A 14,844-nucleotide genomic window follows, 5' to 3' on the forward strand; every position below is an offset into this window, starting at 1 on the left:
ATCCCCTGCTTCGTATAGCCTATTAGGTATAATGGGAGGCTCAGAAGCCAGTTTAAATTTAAAGTGCTCAAAACCACCTTCTTCACAGCATGGCTTTCCCCCGTTCTCCCCTCCCCCGGGAGGAGGAACAGTTGTGAAAAATGGTGATCATTTATGCCATCTCTATTCTTCCACACTTCCTGGGGCCTGGGTTCCCTCCTCACCTACCTTATTCTAAAATCAGTATTTCTAAAAAAAATAAAAAATAAATAAAATCAATATTTCTCATTTAGTAATTCTAACTTCACATTTTTTTAAATCATTTTTTATCTTCATCTAGCCCTTTTGTCCAGAAGGGTTAGAAGCAATAGGGACAAAAGAATTTTCACACACACAAAGTTTTTTTAATAAAAACATTTTTATTCCTAACCACAAAGGTTAGGAATTGTCAGGACAAAATCCCAATTAAAAAATTGTTTTTCACACCATCTGCCTCTTCTATCCTAACCATTTATCCAGTGAGCAGCGTAGGAAAGATTCCTCTCTTTCTGGGGAGAGCTTCATTTAATAATCTGTCTTACTAGGGCCTGTGTATCAGACATAGAAACAAGCTATCAGTCTGTTGTTGAAACTGACTAGTTCAAAAAGCTGAACAGAAAAGGTCAGTAGTGATAGGACATCCACAAGAAGAGGTCAAGAGTCCATCTCTTACAAGAGTGGATGAGAGGGATCATGTGCCCTAAAGTATGCCCTCCTCCATCTTTCAGGTTTCAGGAAGAATAGAAGTTAAGAATGTAATCAGTTTCTATGTCAGAAACAGAAAGCCAATCAGCAGCTCAAGTTAGATGACTATCAAAAGAACAAGCCCTTTCCCAGGAGCATATGTAAGAATCCTGGACAGTCCAACTAGAATCCATGATGTTTTTAGTTTATGGCTACACCAACTTTAATAGTCCCAACATTTGATTTTTGTTCGTTGGTCTGGTACCTACTTTTAGTTGAACACAGCTCATGTTGAGTTGAAACAGCCTATAGGAGAGAGTATCAGGTTTTAACTTAGAGGCTGCTCCAAGCGATTGGAAGCTGTGAATAGAGGCTTCTATAATAAAACTAGCAACTTCTGGGGGTAGCAGTAAAACCTAAATGCTATAGGATCAGACAGCTGCATTTTAAGTCTAAATGACTAAGGTCTTTTTGCCTTCTTAAAGTATAGATTTGATGTACTTACTCAAAAATACTCATTGCAGGCTAGAAAATCATCAGACTCTAAGGGTCAGACATCTGATTTTACAGGAACTAATTGGCACCTAACAACTGCTTTTTAAAACTCTCAATGTATATTTTTGTGTGAAGACTGCCAGTCTTTATTTTGTTTCTCTTTGTTCTCGTAGTTCTGTTGGCAAATATCGTAACAAAAAATTGTTAGTTATAGAGGCTTGTTTTGTTTCCATTACTCAAAGAATTTAAATTCCAATCTACTCACCAGGGACAAAAAGCAGGGAAGTTGTGTGCCACTAACATTTGTCCTCTGCAGCTTTCACTTACTAGTTTGATCTCTTAGTGTTTATGAAGTTATACCATGTAACATTTTACACTATCTTTTATTATACATCCAGATGCAGTAGCCACGAAATGAAGCTGTTTTGTAAAATTTACTTTCCTCTCAGTTGTCAAGTTTACTTAGACCCCTAGCAGTAAATTTAGGATTTACAAGGTTAATTGGTTGGACTGGGGTACTAGTATAGTAGTGGCAGCTTCTAGGCTAAAGAAAATTGCTGGAGTAGTTTCTTTTCTTCTCTCTCCCCCTCATCTCTTCCTTTCTTCCCATCTCTTCCCTTCCCTCCCATTCCTTCCTTCCTTCTTTATAAATCTTTATTCCACCCTGGGAACTGACTTAAATACCTTATCTCTTCTTGTTTGGAGGAAAGAGCAACATACACTTCTAATATTTTTGGTTTCCCCAAAACTCACCTCAGGGATTTTTGAACTTTTTCTCTTGCCACCTGGAGGAGAGAGCAACTGCAAGCTTATTTTTATTCTTTGGCCTATCCAAAGCTCATGTGTGGGAATGTTTAGGCCCTTTCACTTCCCACCTAGAGAGGAAAACAACACTTTTCTGCTCTTTTCCCCTCACTTAACTAACAGGGCCAAAAGCAGCTAGGGGATCCAGTGAGCCAGCCCTCCTGTGGTTGACTCTTATTACTTTTGAATTCCATGGGTAACTTTTGTCTCTCACAATAGATAGCCACTCACCTGCTGTTTCATAATGTATAACCACATAGGCATTAGAGTTTTCTCTTTCCCCAGTTCTCTCTTGTTCCCAAATATGTACTTATATTTTAATGATACAGAGTTGTTCTAGTGAAGCTCATGTTGCCACTGCTGTTGTTGGAGATCCTGAAGATTACCCCTGTGTTCAAAGATTTGGTAGAAGGACTCATAGGACTCCGTATATCATTGTATTCATGATGACTGGGGTTTTCTATAACAGGTAGTAAGGATATAAAGATATAAGCCAGATAATAAGGGGAAAAGACACAGGAAGCATCTAGAGGAATACATGTTCAGGCTTCCTTATGTTTTCTCCATGCCACGAAGGGTCACATGGACCACACACTTGTCTCACCAGCAAAATACAGCAACATGTGTATGATGTTTTAGGGAAGCCCATTAGAGACTTGGTTCCCAAGATTTTTACTGGAGACTGGTAATGAAGGTACCCTCTGCCTGGCATGTGCTAAAAGTCCAGACTCCCAAAAGGAAAGTTCATGTTCATTGTAAACCACATTGTTTGTTCAAACATTCTTGTCCTGGTAAGCTGCTTGAATCATTTAGGGAATGTTTTGTAACAATGTAGGAAACTGTTTACCAGTCGAGTTACTTGCTAAGGGGCCACTTAGCAAGGGCCTTAGGTACTTGCTAAGGGGCCACTGTTATAAGCATGCCTTTTGAAAGAGGGCAGTCTAAAGCCTGCTATATTAACTCTTTTCTGAACAGAAGTATACATAAGAGTAATTAGAAATTTTGTATATAAAGAATTGAAGCTGTCCATTAAAAATTTTCTGGACTTGATGTACTTTCTCAACTTAATAATTAAGATGTAAGTTAAAATTGTTTATTTCAAATAAATACTCAGAGGTTATATTCAGAGGTTATTCTACATGTACTACATGGTAAATATTAAATTTGCCTTAAACTCTTTAAAAAATGATGAAACTGTTTCATTTTTGTGTTATTTTCACTTAAGCTAAAAATAAACTTACGTTCTCATAAATGCTTAATTCTTTATAAACATATTCCTCAGTATTGCTTTATATGGTTAATGGTATATAAAAAAGTTTTTTTGAATACTAGTGAACATTACCACTTGATTTTAGTTTTACATTGTGAAGGAAAACAGAGGTAATGAAGGCACGTGTGTTGGAGTTTCTCGTTGGCCAGTACACGACTTTAACCACCGTACTACCTCGGATATGTGGCTCTATCGGGCCTACAGTGGTAACCTCTATCACAACGGAGAACAGACTCTGACGTTATCCAGCTTTACTCAAGGAGATTTCATTACCTGTGTGTTAGACATGGAAGCCAGGACCATTTCCTTTGGGAAGAATGGAGAGGTACTGAAACTTATTCGGAGACATTGCTTGTTTTGTTTTCTTTTTTAAATTAGTTATCTATTTTATACATATTATCCGAGGTGTAAATATGTCAATTCCAACTTCCCAATTCTTCCCACCTCTACCCTTTCCTCCTTGGTATCCATACATTTGTTCTCTACATCTGTGTTCCCATTTCTGCTTTGCATCTATACCACTTTTCTAGATTACATATATATGCATTAATGTATGATATCTACTTTTCTCTTTCTGACTTCATTCTTTATGACAGTCTCTAGGTCCATCCATGTCTCTGCAAATAACCTTATTTCATGCTTTTTTATGGCCAACAATATTTCATATGTATGTACCACATCTTCTTTATCTATTCTTCTGTTGATGGACATTTAGGTTACTGCCTTGTCCTGGCTATTGCAAATAGTGCTGCAGTGAACATTAGGGTTCATGTGTCTTTTTGTTTGTTTAAAATGTTTACTTTTAATATCATAAGCAGAGAGCATAACAGAGTCATAAATTTGACGGAAAGTAACCCATAGAGGAACCCCCATAACACTGAGTATATGCCTGATAGTGGGATTGCTGGGTCATACAGTAGTTCCAGGTTTGGTTTTTCAAGGAACCTCCATACTGTTCTCTATAGTGGCTGTATCAATTTATATTCACACTAGCCATGTATGAGGTTCCCTTTTCTCTATACCCTCTCCAGCACTTTTTTTTTCTCCAGGGTCTCAGCTTTCTCATGTATTCTGTTTTCTTATTTTTAATTGGAGGATAATTGCTTTACAATGTTGTGTTGGTTTTTGCCAGATAGCAACATGAATCAGCCATAAGTATACATATGTCCCCTTCCTCTTGAACCTGCCTCCCATCTCCCACCCCGTCCTGTCCCTCAGGTCCCAGGATTTGTTGTTTGTAGATTTTTGATGATGGCCATTCTGACCAGTGTGAGGTGATACCTTGTTGTAGTTTTGATTTGTTTTTCTTTAATAGTTTAGTGATGTTGGGCATCTTTTCATGTATTTGTTGGCTGTCTGGATGTCTTCTTTGGAAAAATGCCTATTTAGGTCTTCTGCCCATTTTTTTCCTGAAGTCTTTTTTGTTTTTTTAATTTTTACACTGTTGTGTTGGTTTCTAACATACAGTGTGAATAAGCCATAATTATACATACATCCCCTCCCTCCCCTCTCCCCATCCCATCCCTCCAGGTCATCACAGAATGCCAGATTGCTTCTGCCCATTTTTTGATTTTTTTTTTTTTTTTAATACTGAGCTGTATGCCCTGTTTGTATATTTTGGAGATTAATCCTTTGTAAGTTGCTTCATTTGCAAATATTTTCTCCCCTTCTGAGGACTGTCTTTTTGTCTTGTTTATGGTTTCCTTTACTGTGGAAAAACTTTTAAGTTTAATTAGGTCCCATTTGTTTATTTTATTTTCATTAATCTAGGAATTGGACCAAAAAAGATCTTGCTGTGATTTATGTCATGGAGTTTTTCTTTTTACTTATCCTTGACTCAGTTAGTGCTAGCTATTCAGTTTACAGATTATTTGCTCTTCTCTGCTTTTTCTCTAGTCCTTTTGGTTCTTATGATATTTATCAGCATCAAAAAATAAAAAGAAAAAGACAATAGTAAAATCCCAATAAGACAGTTGTAACAGAGGAACAAATTAAGATCATTTATTATATGTGGAATTTCCTTAGTTAGCAAAGATAACTGAGATTTGAATCTAGTAACTTACTGTGTCTCGTAAGAGCTTTGAATCTTAATATGTATTGGATATTATCAATTTTAAAACATATTTTTGTTTCCTTTTTTTCCCATCACCTGTGCCACACTATAGGAACCCAAATTAGCTTTTGAAGATGTGGATGCAGCAGAGTTGTACCCATGCGTAATGTTCTATAGTAGCAACCCAGGGGAAAAGGTAATGAAACCTCAGACCTTCATAATTAAGCATGAAGAATATTTGTTATTTTTTATTAATATTTGTTAACATCATACAGAGTTTATAGGTACAAGAAGCTATTTCTACCATTAGAAGTACCTTCTCAGGTGAATTTAGTCTTCCAGAAGAAGGTTAGATTATTTTTTTAAATTACCGTTACTCTTTTTTAAGGGACTATTTTGATATTCTGATAATTTGAGTATAGTGAATCAACTTTGAAACTTATATGGGATTACAGGAATTACAGGAAATAGTTTACGGATAATCTGGTTCATTAGCAGTTGTGCCTATGAGAGAGGAATCTAAAAATAACCTCAGTGTAGTCAGATACTATTCTGTGAATAATGGAGGTTTCAGTTATGATGGGGAAGCTGCTTTTCATTCATTCCTCTGAGGGTTTTCAGACCCTGTAGATGGTGTAAATTTGAACCCTAAGTCCTCAGAACAGTATTAAAGTGATACCCTCTCACTAAAACTTTTTTTCCTCCTAATCTAAAACCCACACAGAGAGAAACTTCTTTGTGGTCTCGCTGGGAGGATTGATTTGTTTTCTACCCCATCCTTTTACATGAGGATGTAGTATAGCCTAGGTCAGGTCTCCAGAATTTCTAGTTATTTTTTAGTAGGAAGATGTCAAGCTGTCTCACATATCGTGCATCTGTGATGAAAATGCTAGATTTGGTAAATTCTAACCATTAAAGTATAATTTATTCTGGCCTTTTAAATATATTTAAAAAAAATTTTCAAGGAGGTATAATTTCAAGCTAGCTACTCATGAGATAGTAGAACTGCTTCTTGAACCAGCTGGCCAACAAAACTGAATTGGAAATGAATAAACAGGCACCCCAGTACTTCCTTTTTATCCCTTTCCCTGGTGATATTCTTGCAGCCCAGAGCAGGTTCTTAGTATGTTCTGGTTAGAATGATGGCCTATTGCTCTGTAACATCTGTGAAACTTGAAGGAATTAATTTAACCTTAGGTAGGTTTTATATCAATCAGTTTATTCTACCCAGAAGTGTTGTCTGACTTCAGAATCTGATAGAAACAATACTAATAATAGTTAATATTTTTTTTAATATTTACTGTGTGTCTGGCATACAGCAAAGTGCTGATAAGCATTTTATGTGCATAGTCTAATCTTTAATATAGTAAGAGATAGATAGAGGTATTAGTGTCAGGTTTTTTTTCCAGATGAAAAAGCTGAGGTTTAGAGAGATTAAATAATTTCTGAAGATTATACAGAGTTAAGATTTGAACCCAGGTCTTTCTCTTCTTTTAACCTCTATGTCTTATTTGAAATGTGTGACCAATTTTATAATCTTGTGAGTTTATCTTTGTGCCTCTGAAACAATATTAAGATGGTCCCAGGACTCATTATTATCCTGGAGTCTTAAGGATTAGAGTGAAGTCAAGACTTTTAGAGTGGGGACTAAGGCTTCCCTGATAGCTCAGACGGTAAAGAATCTGCCTGCAGTGTGGGAGACCTGGGTTCGATCCCTGGGTTGGGAAGATCCTCTGGAGGAAGGCATGGCAACCCATTCCAGTATTCTTGCCTGAAGAATCCCCACGGACAGAGGAGCTACAGTCCATGGGGTCACAAAGAGTTGGACACGCCTGAGCGAATAAGCACAGCACAGCAGATTGAATCACATACACCTTGGTCTGTACCTATCTTTTGAGTGACCACAACAGCACTCCTACTCACAGGCTGCAGAAGGTTTAAATGACAGGGTAACTTATTTCTCAGGACCATACTGCTACTGACTTTAGTAGAGCTGTAATACTTGCTTATTTCTTATTGAGGGCCAACAGTACAATACACATATATCAGGAGACCAAATACTAGTTCCACATTGGATTACATGTGCTAGATTTATAGTTTTGTGATTTATAGAATTAATAGTTTAGGATAACTATTAATAATCACACATTTGCCACCCTCTTTTCTTTTATAGGTGAAAATTTGTGATATGCAGATGCGTGGCACACCACGAGACCTCCTTCCAGGAGATCCTATTTGTAGTCCAGTAGCTGCAGTGCTGGCAGAGGCCACTATTCAGCTTATTCGTATCCTTCATCGAACAGACCGTTGGACTTACTGCATTAACAAAAAAATGATGGAAAGGCTACACAAAATTAAGATATGTATTAAAGAATCAGGTCAGAAGCTAAAGAAAAGCCGCTCGGTTCAAAGCCGAGAGGAAAATGAAATGAGAGAAGAAAAGGAAAACAAAGAGGAAGAGAAAGGTAAACACAGTAGGCATGGCCTTGCTGACCTGTCAGAACCGCAGCTGAGGACCCTTTGCCTAGAGGTGTGGCCTGTGCTGGCAGTGATAGGAGGAGTTGATGCCGGTCTTAGAGTTGGAGGTCGGTGTGTTCACAAGCAAACTGGGCGCCATGCCACGCTGCTGGGAGTGGTCAAAGAGGGCAGCACGTCTGCCAAAGTCCAATGGGATGAAGCAGAAATTACCATCAGGTATGATTTGTTGAGTTACACTGTTAGCAAATGAATATTTATTGGTGAAATGTGCTATTGCCTATGGACAGTGAGTAATTATGTATTTTAGGTGAGCTGCCAATTAACTTTTTAAAATAACATTTTTCGTACATCTGGGTATGAGTACTATTGATTTCCTAAAGGGGTATTCCAAACTTGTGTTCCTTGGAATACTAGTAGTTTGTAAAATATATAGTTTTTACTTTGTTTTGTGAAAAAAAAGGTAACCTCAGTAGTTTAGACTAAGTAGGATCCTTCTGTCTGTTTTTCATTTAACTTCCTGCTTTTTAATCATTTCCATTACACATTGGGACAGAAAAAAAGCCAGACAGCAGATCTCTTAGTTCCATTTTATATAGGAAATAGGATGGTAACATTTGGGACTAAAATTAGGTTTTGTATTATCTGTTGTTTTTAAATATTCTTTTTTTTTAAGCATATATTTCTATACCTTCAGTGTGTAACATTTTTGATAGGTATGAAAATTATGTTTATTTGGCACGAATTGTGTGCTTAAAAGCATTTAGATGTGTTTGGAATCAGGTAGAATTTGTGTGAAATAGAAACTTCATATGTTTAAAAGGAAGTATGTTAAGTATTTGAGTCAATAAGGGGACTTACTTAACTAATGACTACATAATTGTATCATTTGAAAACATGGATTTATTGACGATATTATGTAACTGTTCACTGTACTGCTTAAAGTGATTCCTTTATTAATATGACATGGGACAATATCAAAAACAATGGTTCTTCAGTATTTTTTGGAGGTGGTAGTATTATATACTGTAATGATAGCTATGGACCCTCTCAGCTGAAAAATAACACATGTGAGTTTACACACAGTTTCAGGAATTAATGGACTCCAGGCTAAGAAAACAATGAAAATTTTACTTGTGAAAGTATCTACCTTTTCTTTAGTTCTTTGTCTTGTTTTGGAAAGGATTTATGATGCCTTGCTGCTGCTAAGTCACTTCAGTCATGTCCAAGTCTGTGTGACCCCATAGACAGCAGCCCACCAGGCTCCCCTGTCCCTGGGATTCTCCAGGCAAGAACACTGGAATGGGTTGCCATTTCCTTCTCCAATGCATGAAAGTGAAAAGTGAAAGTGAAGTCGCTCAGTCGTGTCTGACTCTTAGTGATCCCATGGACTGCAGCCTACCAGGCTCCTCCGTCCATGGGATTTTCCAGGCAAGAGTACTGGAGTGGGGTACCATTGCCTTACTAAGATGCAAACAATAAAGCAAAATGATTAAATTAAAACACATATTAATAAGAAAAATGACCCAAAGAGAAAATAAGAGTAGATTAAGCTGGAACCAAAATTTAGATTATTAGAACAAATGTATGCCACCAAACTGTATACTTGCTAAAGCTTTCTATTCCAGGTCTTTATTAATGGTTATAGCATGTTGAAACTTTTGGGAATTCTTGCTGGATATTAGGAAATATGTAGTCATCTTTTTGCTTAAACTAAATTGAAAGCAATTATTGAAGACTACAAGGTAATTTTTCTGAATGAAACAAAGTCTTAATCTGAAATAGGTTTTAAATGGCCATTACCCATATAATAAGCTAGATTTATTGTACAAACTTTCTGAATAGCTTACATTAGGGATTGTCAAACCACACCTGGCCCAGCTCCTGTTAAATTTAAATAGCCACAAGCGTTCATTCAGGTATATCAGTGACTGCTTTCACACAATGATGTCAGGGTTGAAAAGTTGCAGCAGAGACTATGTGGCCTTCAAGTCCTAAGATATTTACTATTTGGCTCTTTATAGAAATTTTGCTAGTCCCTGACTTAGGTCATATAATAATGAATATTCATATTTGAAGGCACAGGAACATCTCATTGCTTTTGCGTTTAACATCACATCTCCCCATTTTTCTCATAATGGATTCATTTTTCTGTTTGTAATGAGTTCTCTAGTTTGTGTAGTTTATTCTCTGTTTTGATACATCTTATTTTGTCTACATTATTTTCTATACCTTCCTCTTGTCTATCCCTCACTTGCTTCTTCCTGTGTCATTCTGATCTTTATTAAAGCTTCCCAACTTTTTGGTCGCCTAGTGATACTCCATTGTATAATCTGGAACCCTGTGAACCACTTCCTTTTGACGTGGCACGATTTCGAGGCCTGACAGCTTCTGTGTTGCTGGACCTCACATATCTGACTGGCATTCATGAAGACATGGGCAAACAGAGCACGAAGCGACATGAAAAGAAACACCGACATGAATCTGAGGAGAAAGGGGATGTTGAACAGAAAATTGAGAGTGAATCTGCTTTGGACACACGAACGGGCTTAACATCTGATGATGTTAAGGGTACCACAAGCTCCAAATCAGAAAACGAAATAGCTTCATTTTCTTTAGATTCAGCAGTGCCAGGTGTGGAATCCCAACATCAGATAACAGAAGGAAAAAGAAAAAATCATGAACACATGTCCAAAAACCATGACATAGCCCAGTCAGAAATCAGAGCAGTCCAGCTGTCCTATCTCTACCTCGGTGCTATGAAGTCACTCAGTGCTCTTCTTGGCTGTAGTAAATATGCTGAACTGTTGCTGATACCAAAAGTTCTGGCTGAAAATGGCCACAACTCAGACTGTGCAAGCTCTCCAGTTGTTCATGAAGACGTGGAGATGCGTGCAGCCCTTCAGTTTTTGATGCGCCACATGGTGAAGCGAGCGGTCATGCGGTCACCCATAAAGAGAGCACTGGGATTAGCAGATCTGGAACGAGCTCAAGCCATGATCTATAAATTAGTGGTCCATGGGCTTTTGGAAGACCAATTTGGGGGCAAAATTAAGCAAGGTAAGTTATCTGATTTTCAAAAAATTTTTGCTTTGTGCTGTTGAAGTTACTCATAATTGTCAGAAGTGATATATTCTGTAAGTGATTTATAAATTTTTTTGGCCAAAAAGTTTTCAGAGTGTTTTTTCCTTTGCAAGGCAGACAGTTCCTTTCTGCTTCTTTATATTAATAACCATCTGTCTACAGGCATACTTCTTTTTATTGCACTCTGCAGATTCTGCATTTTTTACACATTGAAGATTTGTGGCAGCTCCAGGTTAGGCAAGTCTTTCAGTGCCATTTTCCACAGCATTTGCTTGCTTTGTGTCTCTGTCACATTTTGGTAATTTTCACAGCATTTCAGACTTTTTCATCATTATTGTATTTCTTATGGTGATCTGTGATCAGTGATCTTTAATGTTGCTACTGTGATTTGCTGAAGGCTTAGATGATGGTTAGCATTTTTTAACAATGAAGTATTTTTTAGTTAAGGTATGTACATTGGTTTTGATTTTTAGACATAATGCTTTTGCACACTCAATAGACTATAGTGTAAACATAATTTTTTCTTCACTGGGGAATCAAAAAGTTGCTTTATTGCAGTGAAATCTCTGAGGTGTGCCTATACCTGTAATTTTTTATTTTTAACTTATGGAAGTATTGAAACTTAATAATTATTACATTTTGTAAAACTGAAATTTAACTCATGCCACAAAAGGTACTCATGTATTTGTTGATCTGATTCAATATATATATATTATTTTGATAACTTTCAGAGATATTTTAAAGGACTTTCTAAAAGTTCTACTTTCATAGGCTGTATATTGTGTATAAAAATCCTTGTTTATCTTTTATCCTCACCTTTGGGGATAATAAGAGTTCTGAAAATAAAAATGAAATTCATTCAGTAAATATTTATTGAGTACCTACAGTGTGCTAGGTACCCTTCTGGATTTTGGGGAGACAACAGTGAACAAAACAAAGTCACCTACCTTCATGGTGCTTCCTTTTTTTCCCCTTCCTTCCCTCCGACTTCCTCTGCTTTTTCGTTTTCCCTTATTCCCCTTCTTCCTTCTTTAGCATAGATAGTAAATAGGCAGAGAGATGTGTATGGTGCATATAAACAGAAGTTGTTATGATCATGATTATGAAAAGTAGCTGGTCACTTCACAAACCAAAGAGAATTAGCTAGCTATTTGTAACAGCTGCTATCTTGATTATGTTTATTTGTAAGTTCCCTTACCAGATAAGAAAAAATTGCAAGTGCTTTGACATTTTAACGTATGGGGGAAAAAAAAAAAACATTTAAGAGTAGTTTATTTTGTGAGGCATTGTCCTTTTTTAGAACTTGGGAGTTTCTGTCTAGGTTTTTATTCTTGTATTTACATATCTTCTTCTTTGTTGTTTGAAGACTAAAGATAGACATCAAAATCAAACTGCTAAGGAAACAGTTTTAATGATCCTTAGAGAACCTCTGGTTAAATCTTGCAAGAATAAGTGAAAGAGTACCTTCTCTCAAGTAAGAAATGAGTAATTACAAGAGCTTGTTACATTATTGTCTGTAGAGGCTATAAGCAGTTCAGTTCAGTTGCTTAGTCGTTTCTGAGTCTTTGTGACCCCTTGGACTGTGGCATGCCAGGCCTCCCTGTCCATCACCAACTCCCAGAGCTTGCTCAAACTCATGTCCATTGAGTCAGTGATGCCATCCAACCATCTCATCCTCTGTTGTCCCCTTCTTCTGCCTTCAATCTTTGCCAGCATCAGGATCTTTTCCAATGAGTCAGTTCTTTGTATCAGGTGAGCAAAGTATTGGAGCTTCAGCTTCAACATCAGTGCTTGCAATGACTGCTCAGGACTGATTTCCTTTAGGATGAACTGGTTGGATCTCCTTGCAGTCCATGGGACTCTCAAGAGTCTTCTCCCAACACCACAGTTCAAAAGCATCAATTCTTCGGTGCTCAGCTTTCTTTATAGTCCAACTCTCACATCCCTACATGACTACTGGCCATAGTTTTGACTAGACAGACCTTTTTCGGCCAAGTAATGTCAGCAAAGAGGCTATAATAACGAGACAGTAATGAATGTATGTTCAGTCGTGTCTTTGTGGCACCATGGACTATTGCCCATCAGGCTCCTCTGTCCATGCAATTTTCCAGGCACGAATACTGGAGTGTGTTGTCACTTCCTATTCCAGGGGATCTTCCTGACCCAGGGATCAAACCTGGGTCTCTTGCATCTTCTGCATTGACAGGTGGATTCTTTACCACTGAGCTACCTGGAAATCCCCACAATAGTGGATATAAGGATGTATATATAGAAGAACATTTTTTTCTGTAAATCCTTCACAGAAATTGATACTTATGAAATATACTTAGAAACTTTCCAAATTAAAAGTTTCCCATTTCCTCATCGCTTAAAAAAAAAAATCCTTACTACTGTCTAACTATAACCTTGGTTTATAGAGATTGATCAACAAGCTGAGGAAAGTGACCAAGCCCAACAGGCACAGACCCCAGTTACCACCAGCCCATCAGCCTCAAGTACAACTTCCTTTATGAGCAGCTCACTGGAGGACACCACAACTGCCACGACTCCAGTCACTGACACAGAAACGGTGCCTGCGTCTGAGTCCCCAGGGGTGATGCCCCTTAGTCTTCTCAGGTAGGGAAGTTGACCGTTAATGTCTGCTGTATTGATGCCTGTGCTTCTCAACACATGATGGTTTTCTTATGAAGAATGTGCCTAACTAGGGCAAGGCATTCTAGAGCTAGAGGGAACCTGAGATCATATAGTCAAATTCATTTTACTGAGGTTGGAAATGCCCCCTCAGAAGTTTAATAACTTGCTTGAAGTCTCACAGCCAGTTAGTGGTGGTCCCAGATCTAAGCAACAGTGCCACTGAGAATCAGGTACTGTAGTACTCTATCTCCTTATAATGTGGTGGGTTTTTTTTTTTTTTTTTTGGCTAGGCTTTTGAATATTTTTTTCCTTTAAAAGTATATACTGTGTTTTGAATATTAGAGTCTCAAGAAAGAGCTTAACTCCAGGAAAATAATTTTCTTTTCTCAGGTATTTTCCTTTTAAGCATAATTCTTTAAGTGTACTTTTATTCTTTCTGAAAAGATCAACCAAATCTGCTCTTCACATGAAAGAGCATGTCTTATGATGCTATTTTGTGGACTTGTAAATTCCAAAGAATGTTTGTTTCTTTTTTTGCTTCAGTTTGCCAGAGGTTTAGACAAAATGAAAACCTTTGTGTTTTTTTTTTTTTTTTTCTTTTTCTTTTCCAAATGAAAACCTTTAAGTGAAAATTCTTGGAGAGAGACTGTTTTGTGACCTCTTTTAACTAGGGCTTAAGTGAAATTAAGGGAAGCAGAATGATTATTTTCCCTTTTTCTTATTTCTTTCCCCCCTTCCCTTAATTGACAGCTCATTATTTCCAGTGTGTAGACTGACATCTTAAGAGAGTAGGAGAGGGGTTGTTATTGTAATGATGGTAAAATTTTGTTGTACTCAAGAGCCATCTGGGAGGCTTTCTAAAGCTCTGGGACCCTATCTCCCAGCAAGTCACATTCAGTAGGTCCAGTGTGGTGCCTAGTTTGCGTTTGAATTAAGTCTCCATGATTCTGATGCAGTGAGCTTCATCTCACAGAATAAGAATTATTGTTCTCTTTTTAGGCAGAAGGAGTGCTAATCCTAGTAGCTATACCAGTGGCCAGTCCCGACACATTGGCTATCTCTTAGTCTCTCTTAAGTAACACAGCTCCAGGAGTTACTTCTATTTGAGAAAGGAGGAAAAGAAGAGTGATAGGATACTTTAATATGTGTTTTAATCTTTCTGGCAGTTACAGAATTCAAGGCATCAACAGAGGATCAGTAGCACTGTAACTCTTTGTTGCCCTGAAACTCCATAGGCATGGAATTCCATGGTAAAATAATGCTCCCTTGCCCCCACCAGGCCTGTGGCTCCTTCTTTCGTTTTAGTCTGCATTTACCTCATATTGGC

The 14,844-nt window shown here is 37.5% G+C and overlaps 1 protein-coding gene across 14 annotated transcripts in view; it reads left to right on the forward strand.

Moving 5' to 3' along the window:
* HERC1 (HECT and RLD domain containing E3 ubiquitin protein ligase family member 1) overlaps nucleotides 1-14,844 on the forward strand; it is a 228,712-nt gene that overhangs the window by 149,356 nt on the left and 64,512 nt on the right. For 13 of the 14 annotated variants that reach the window (XM_070797433.1, XM_070797430.1, XM_070797428.1 and 10 more), the window contains 5 exons: nucleotides 3,357-3,596; nucleotides 5,437-5,520; nucleotides 7,498-8,018; nucleotides 10,090-10,859; nucleotides 13,301-13,499. In XM_070797433.1, the coding sequence (XP_070653534.1) occupies nucleotides 3,357-3,596; nucleotides 5,437-5,520; nucleotides 7,498-8,018; nucleotides 10,090-10,859; nucleotides 13,301-13,499 (1,814 nt within the window). The remainder of the gene's footprint in view (nucleotides 1-3,356; nucleotides 3,597-5,436; nucleotides 5,521-7,497; nucleotides 8,019-10,089; nucleotides 10,860-13,300; nucleotides 13,500-14,844) is intronic. The other variant, XM_070797439.1, reaches the window with a different exon arrangement.

Source organism: Bos indicus, chromosome 10 (assembly GCF_029378745.1).
Source record: "Bos indicus isolate NIAB-ARS_2022 breed Sahiwal x Tharparkar chromosome 10, NIAB-ARS_B.indTharparkar_mat_pri_1.0, whole genome shotgun sequence".
Taxonomy (NCBI): Eukaryota; Metazoa; Chordata; class Mammalia; order Artiodactyla; family Bovidae; genus Bos; species Bos indicus.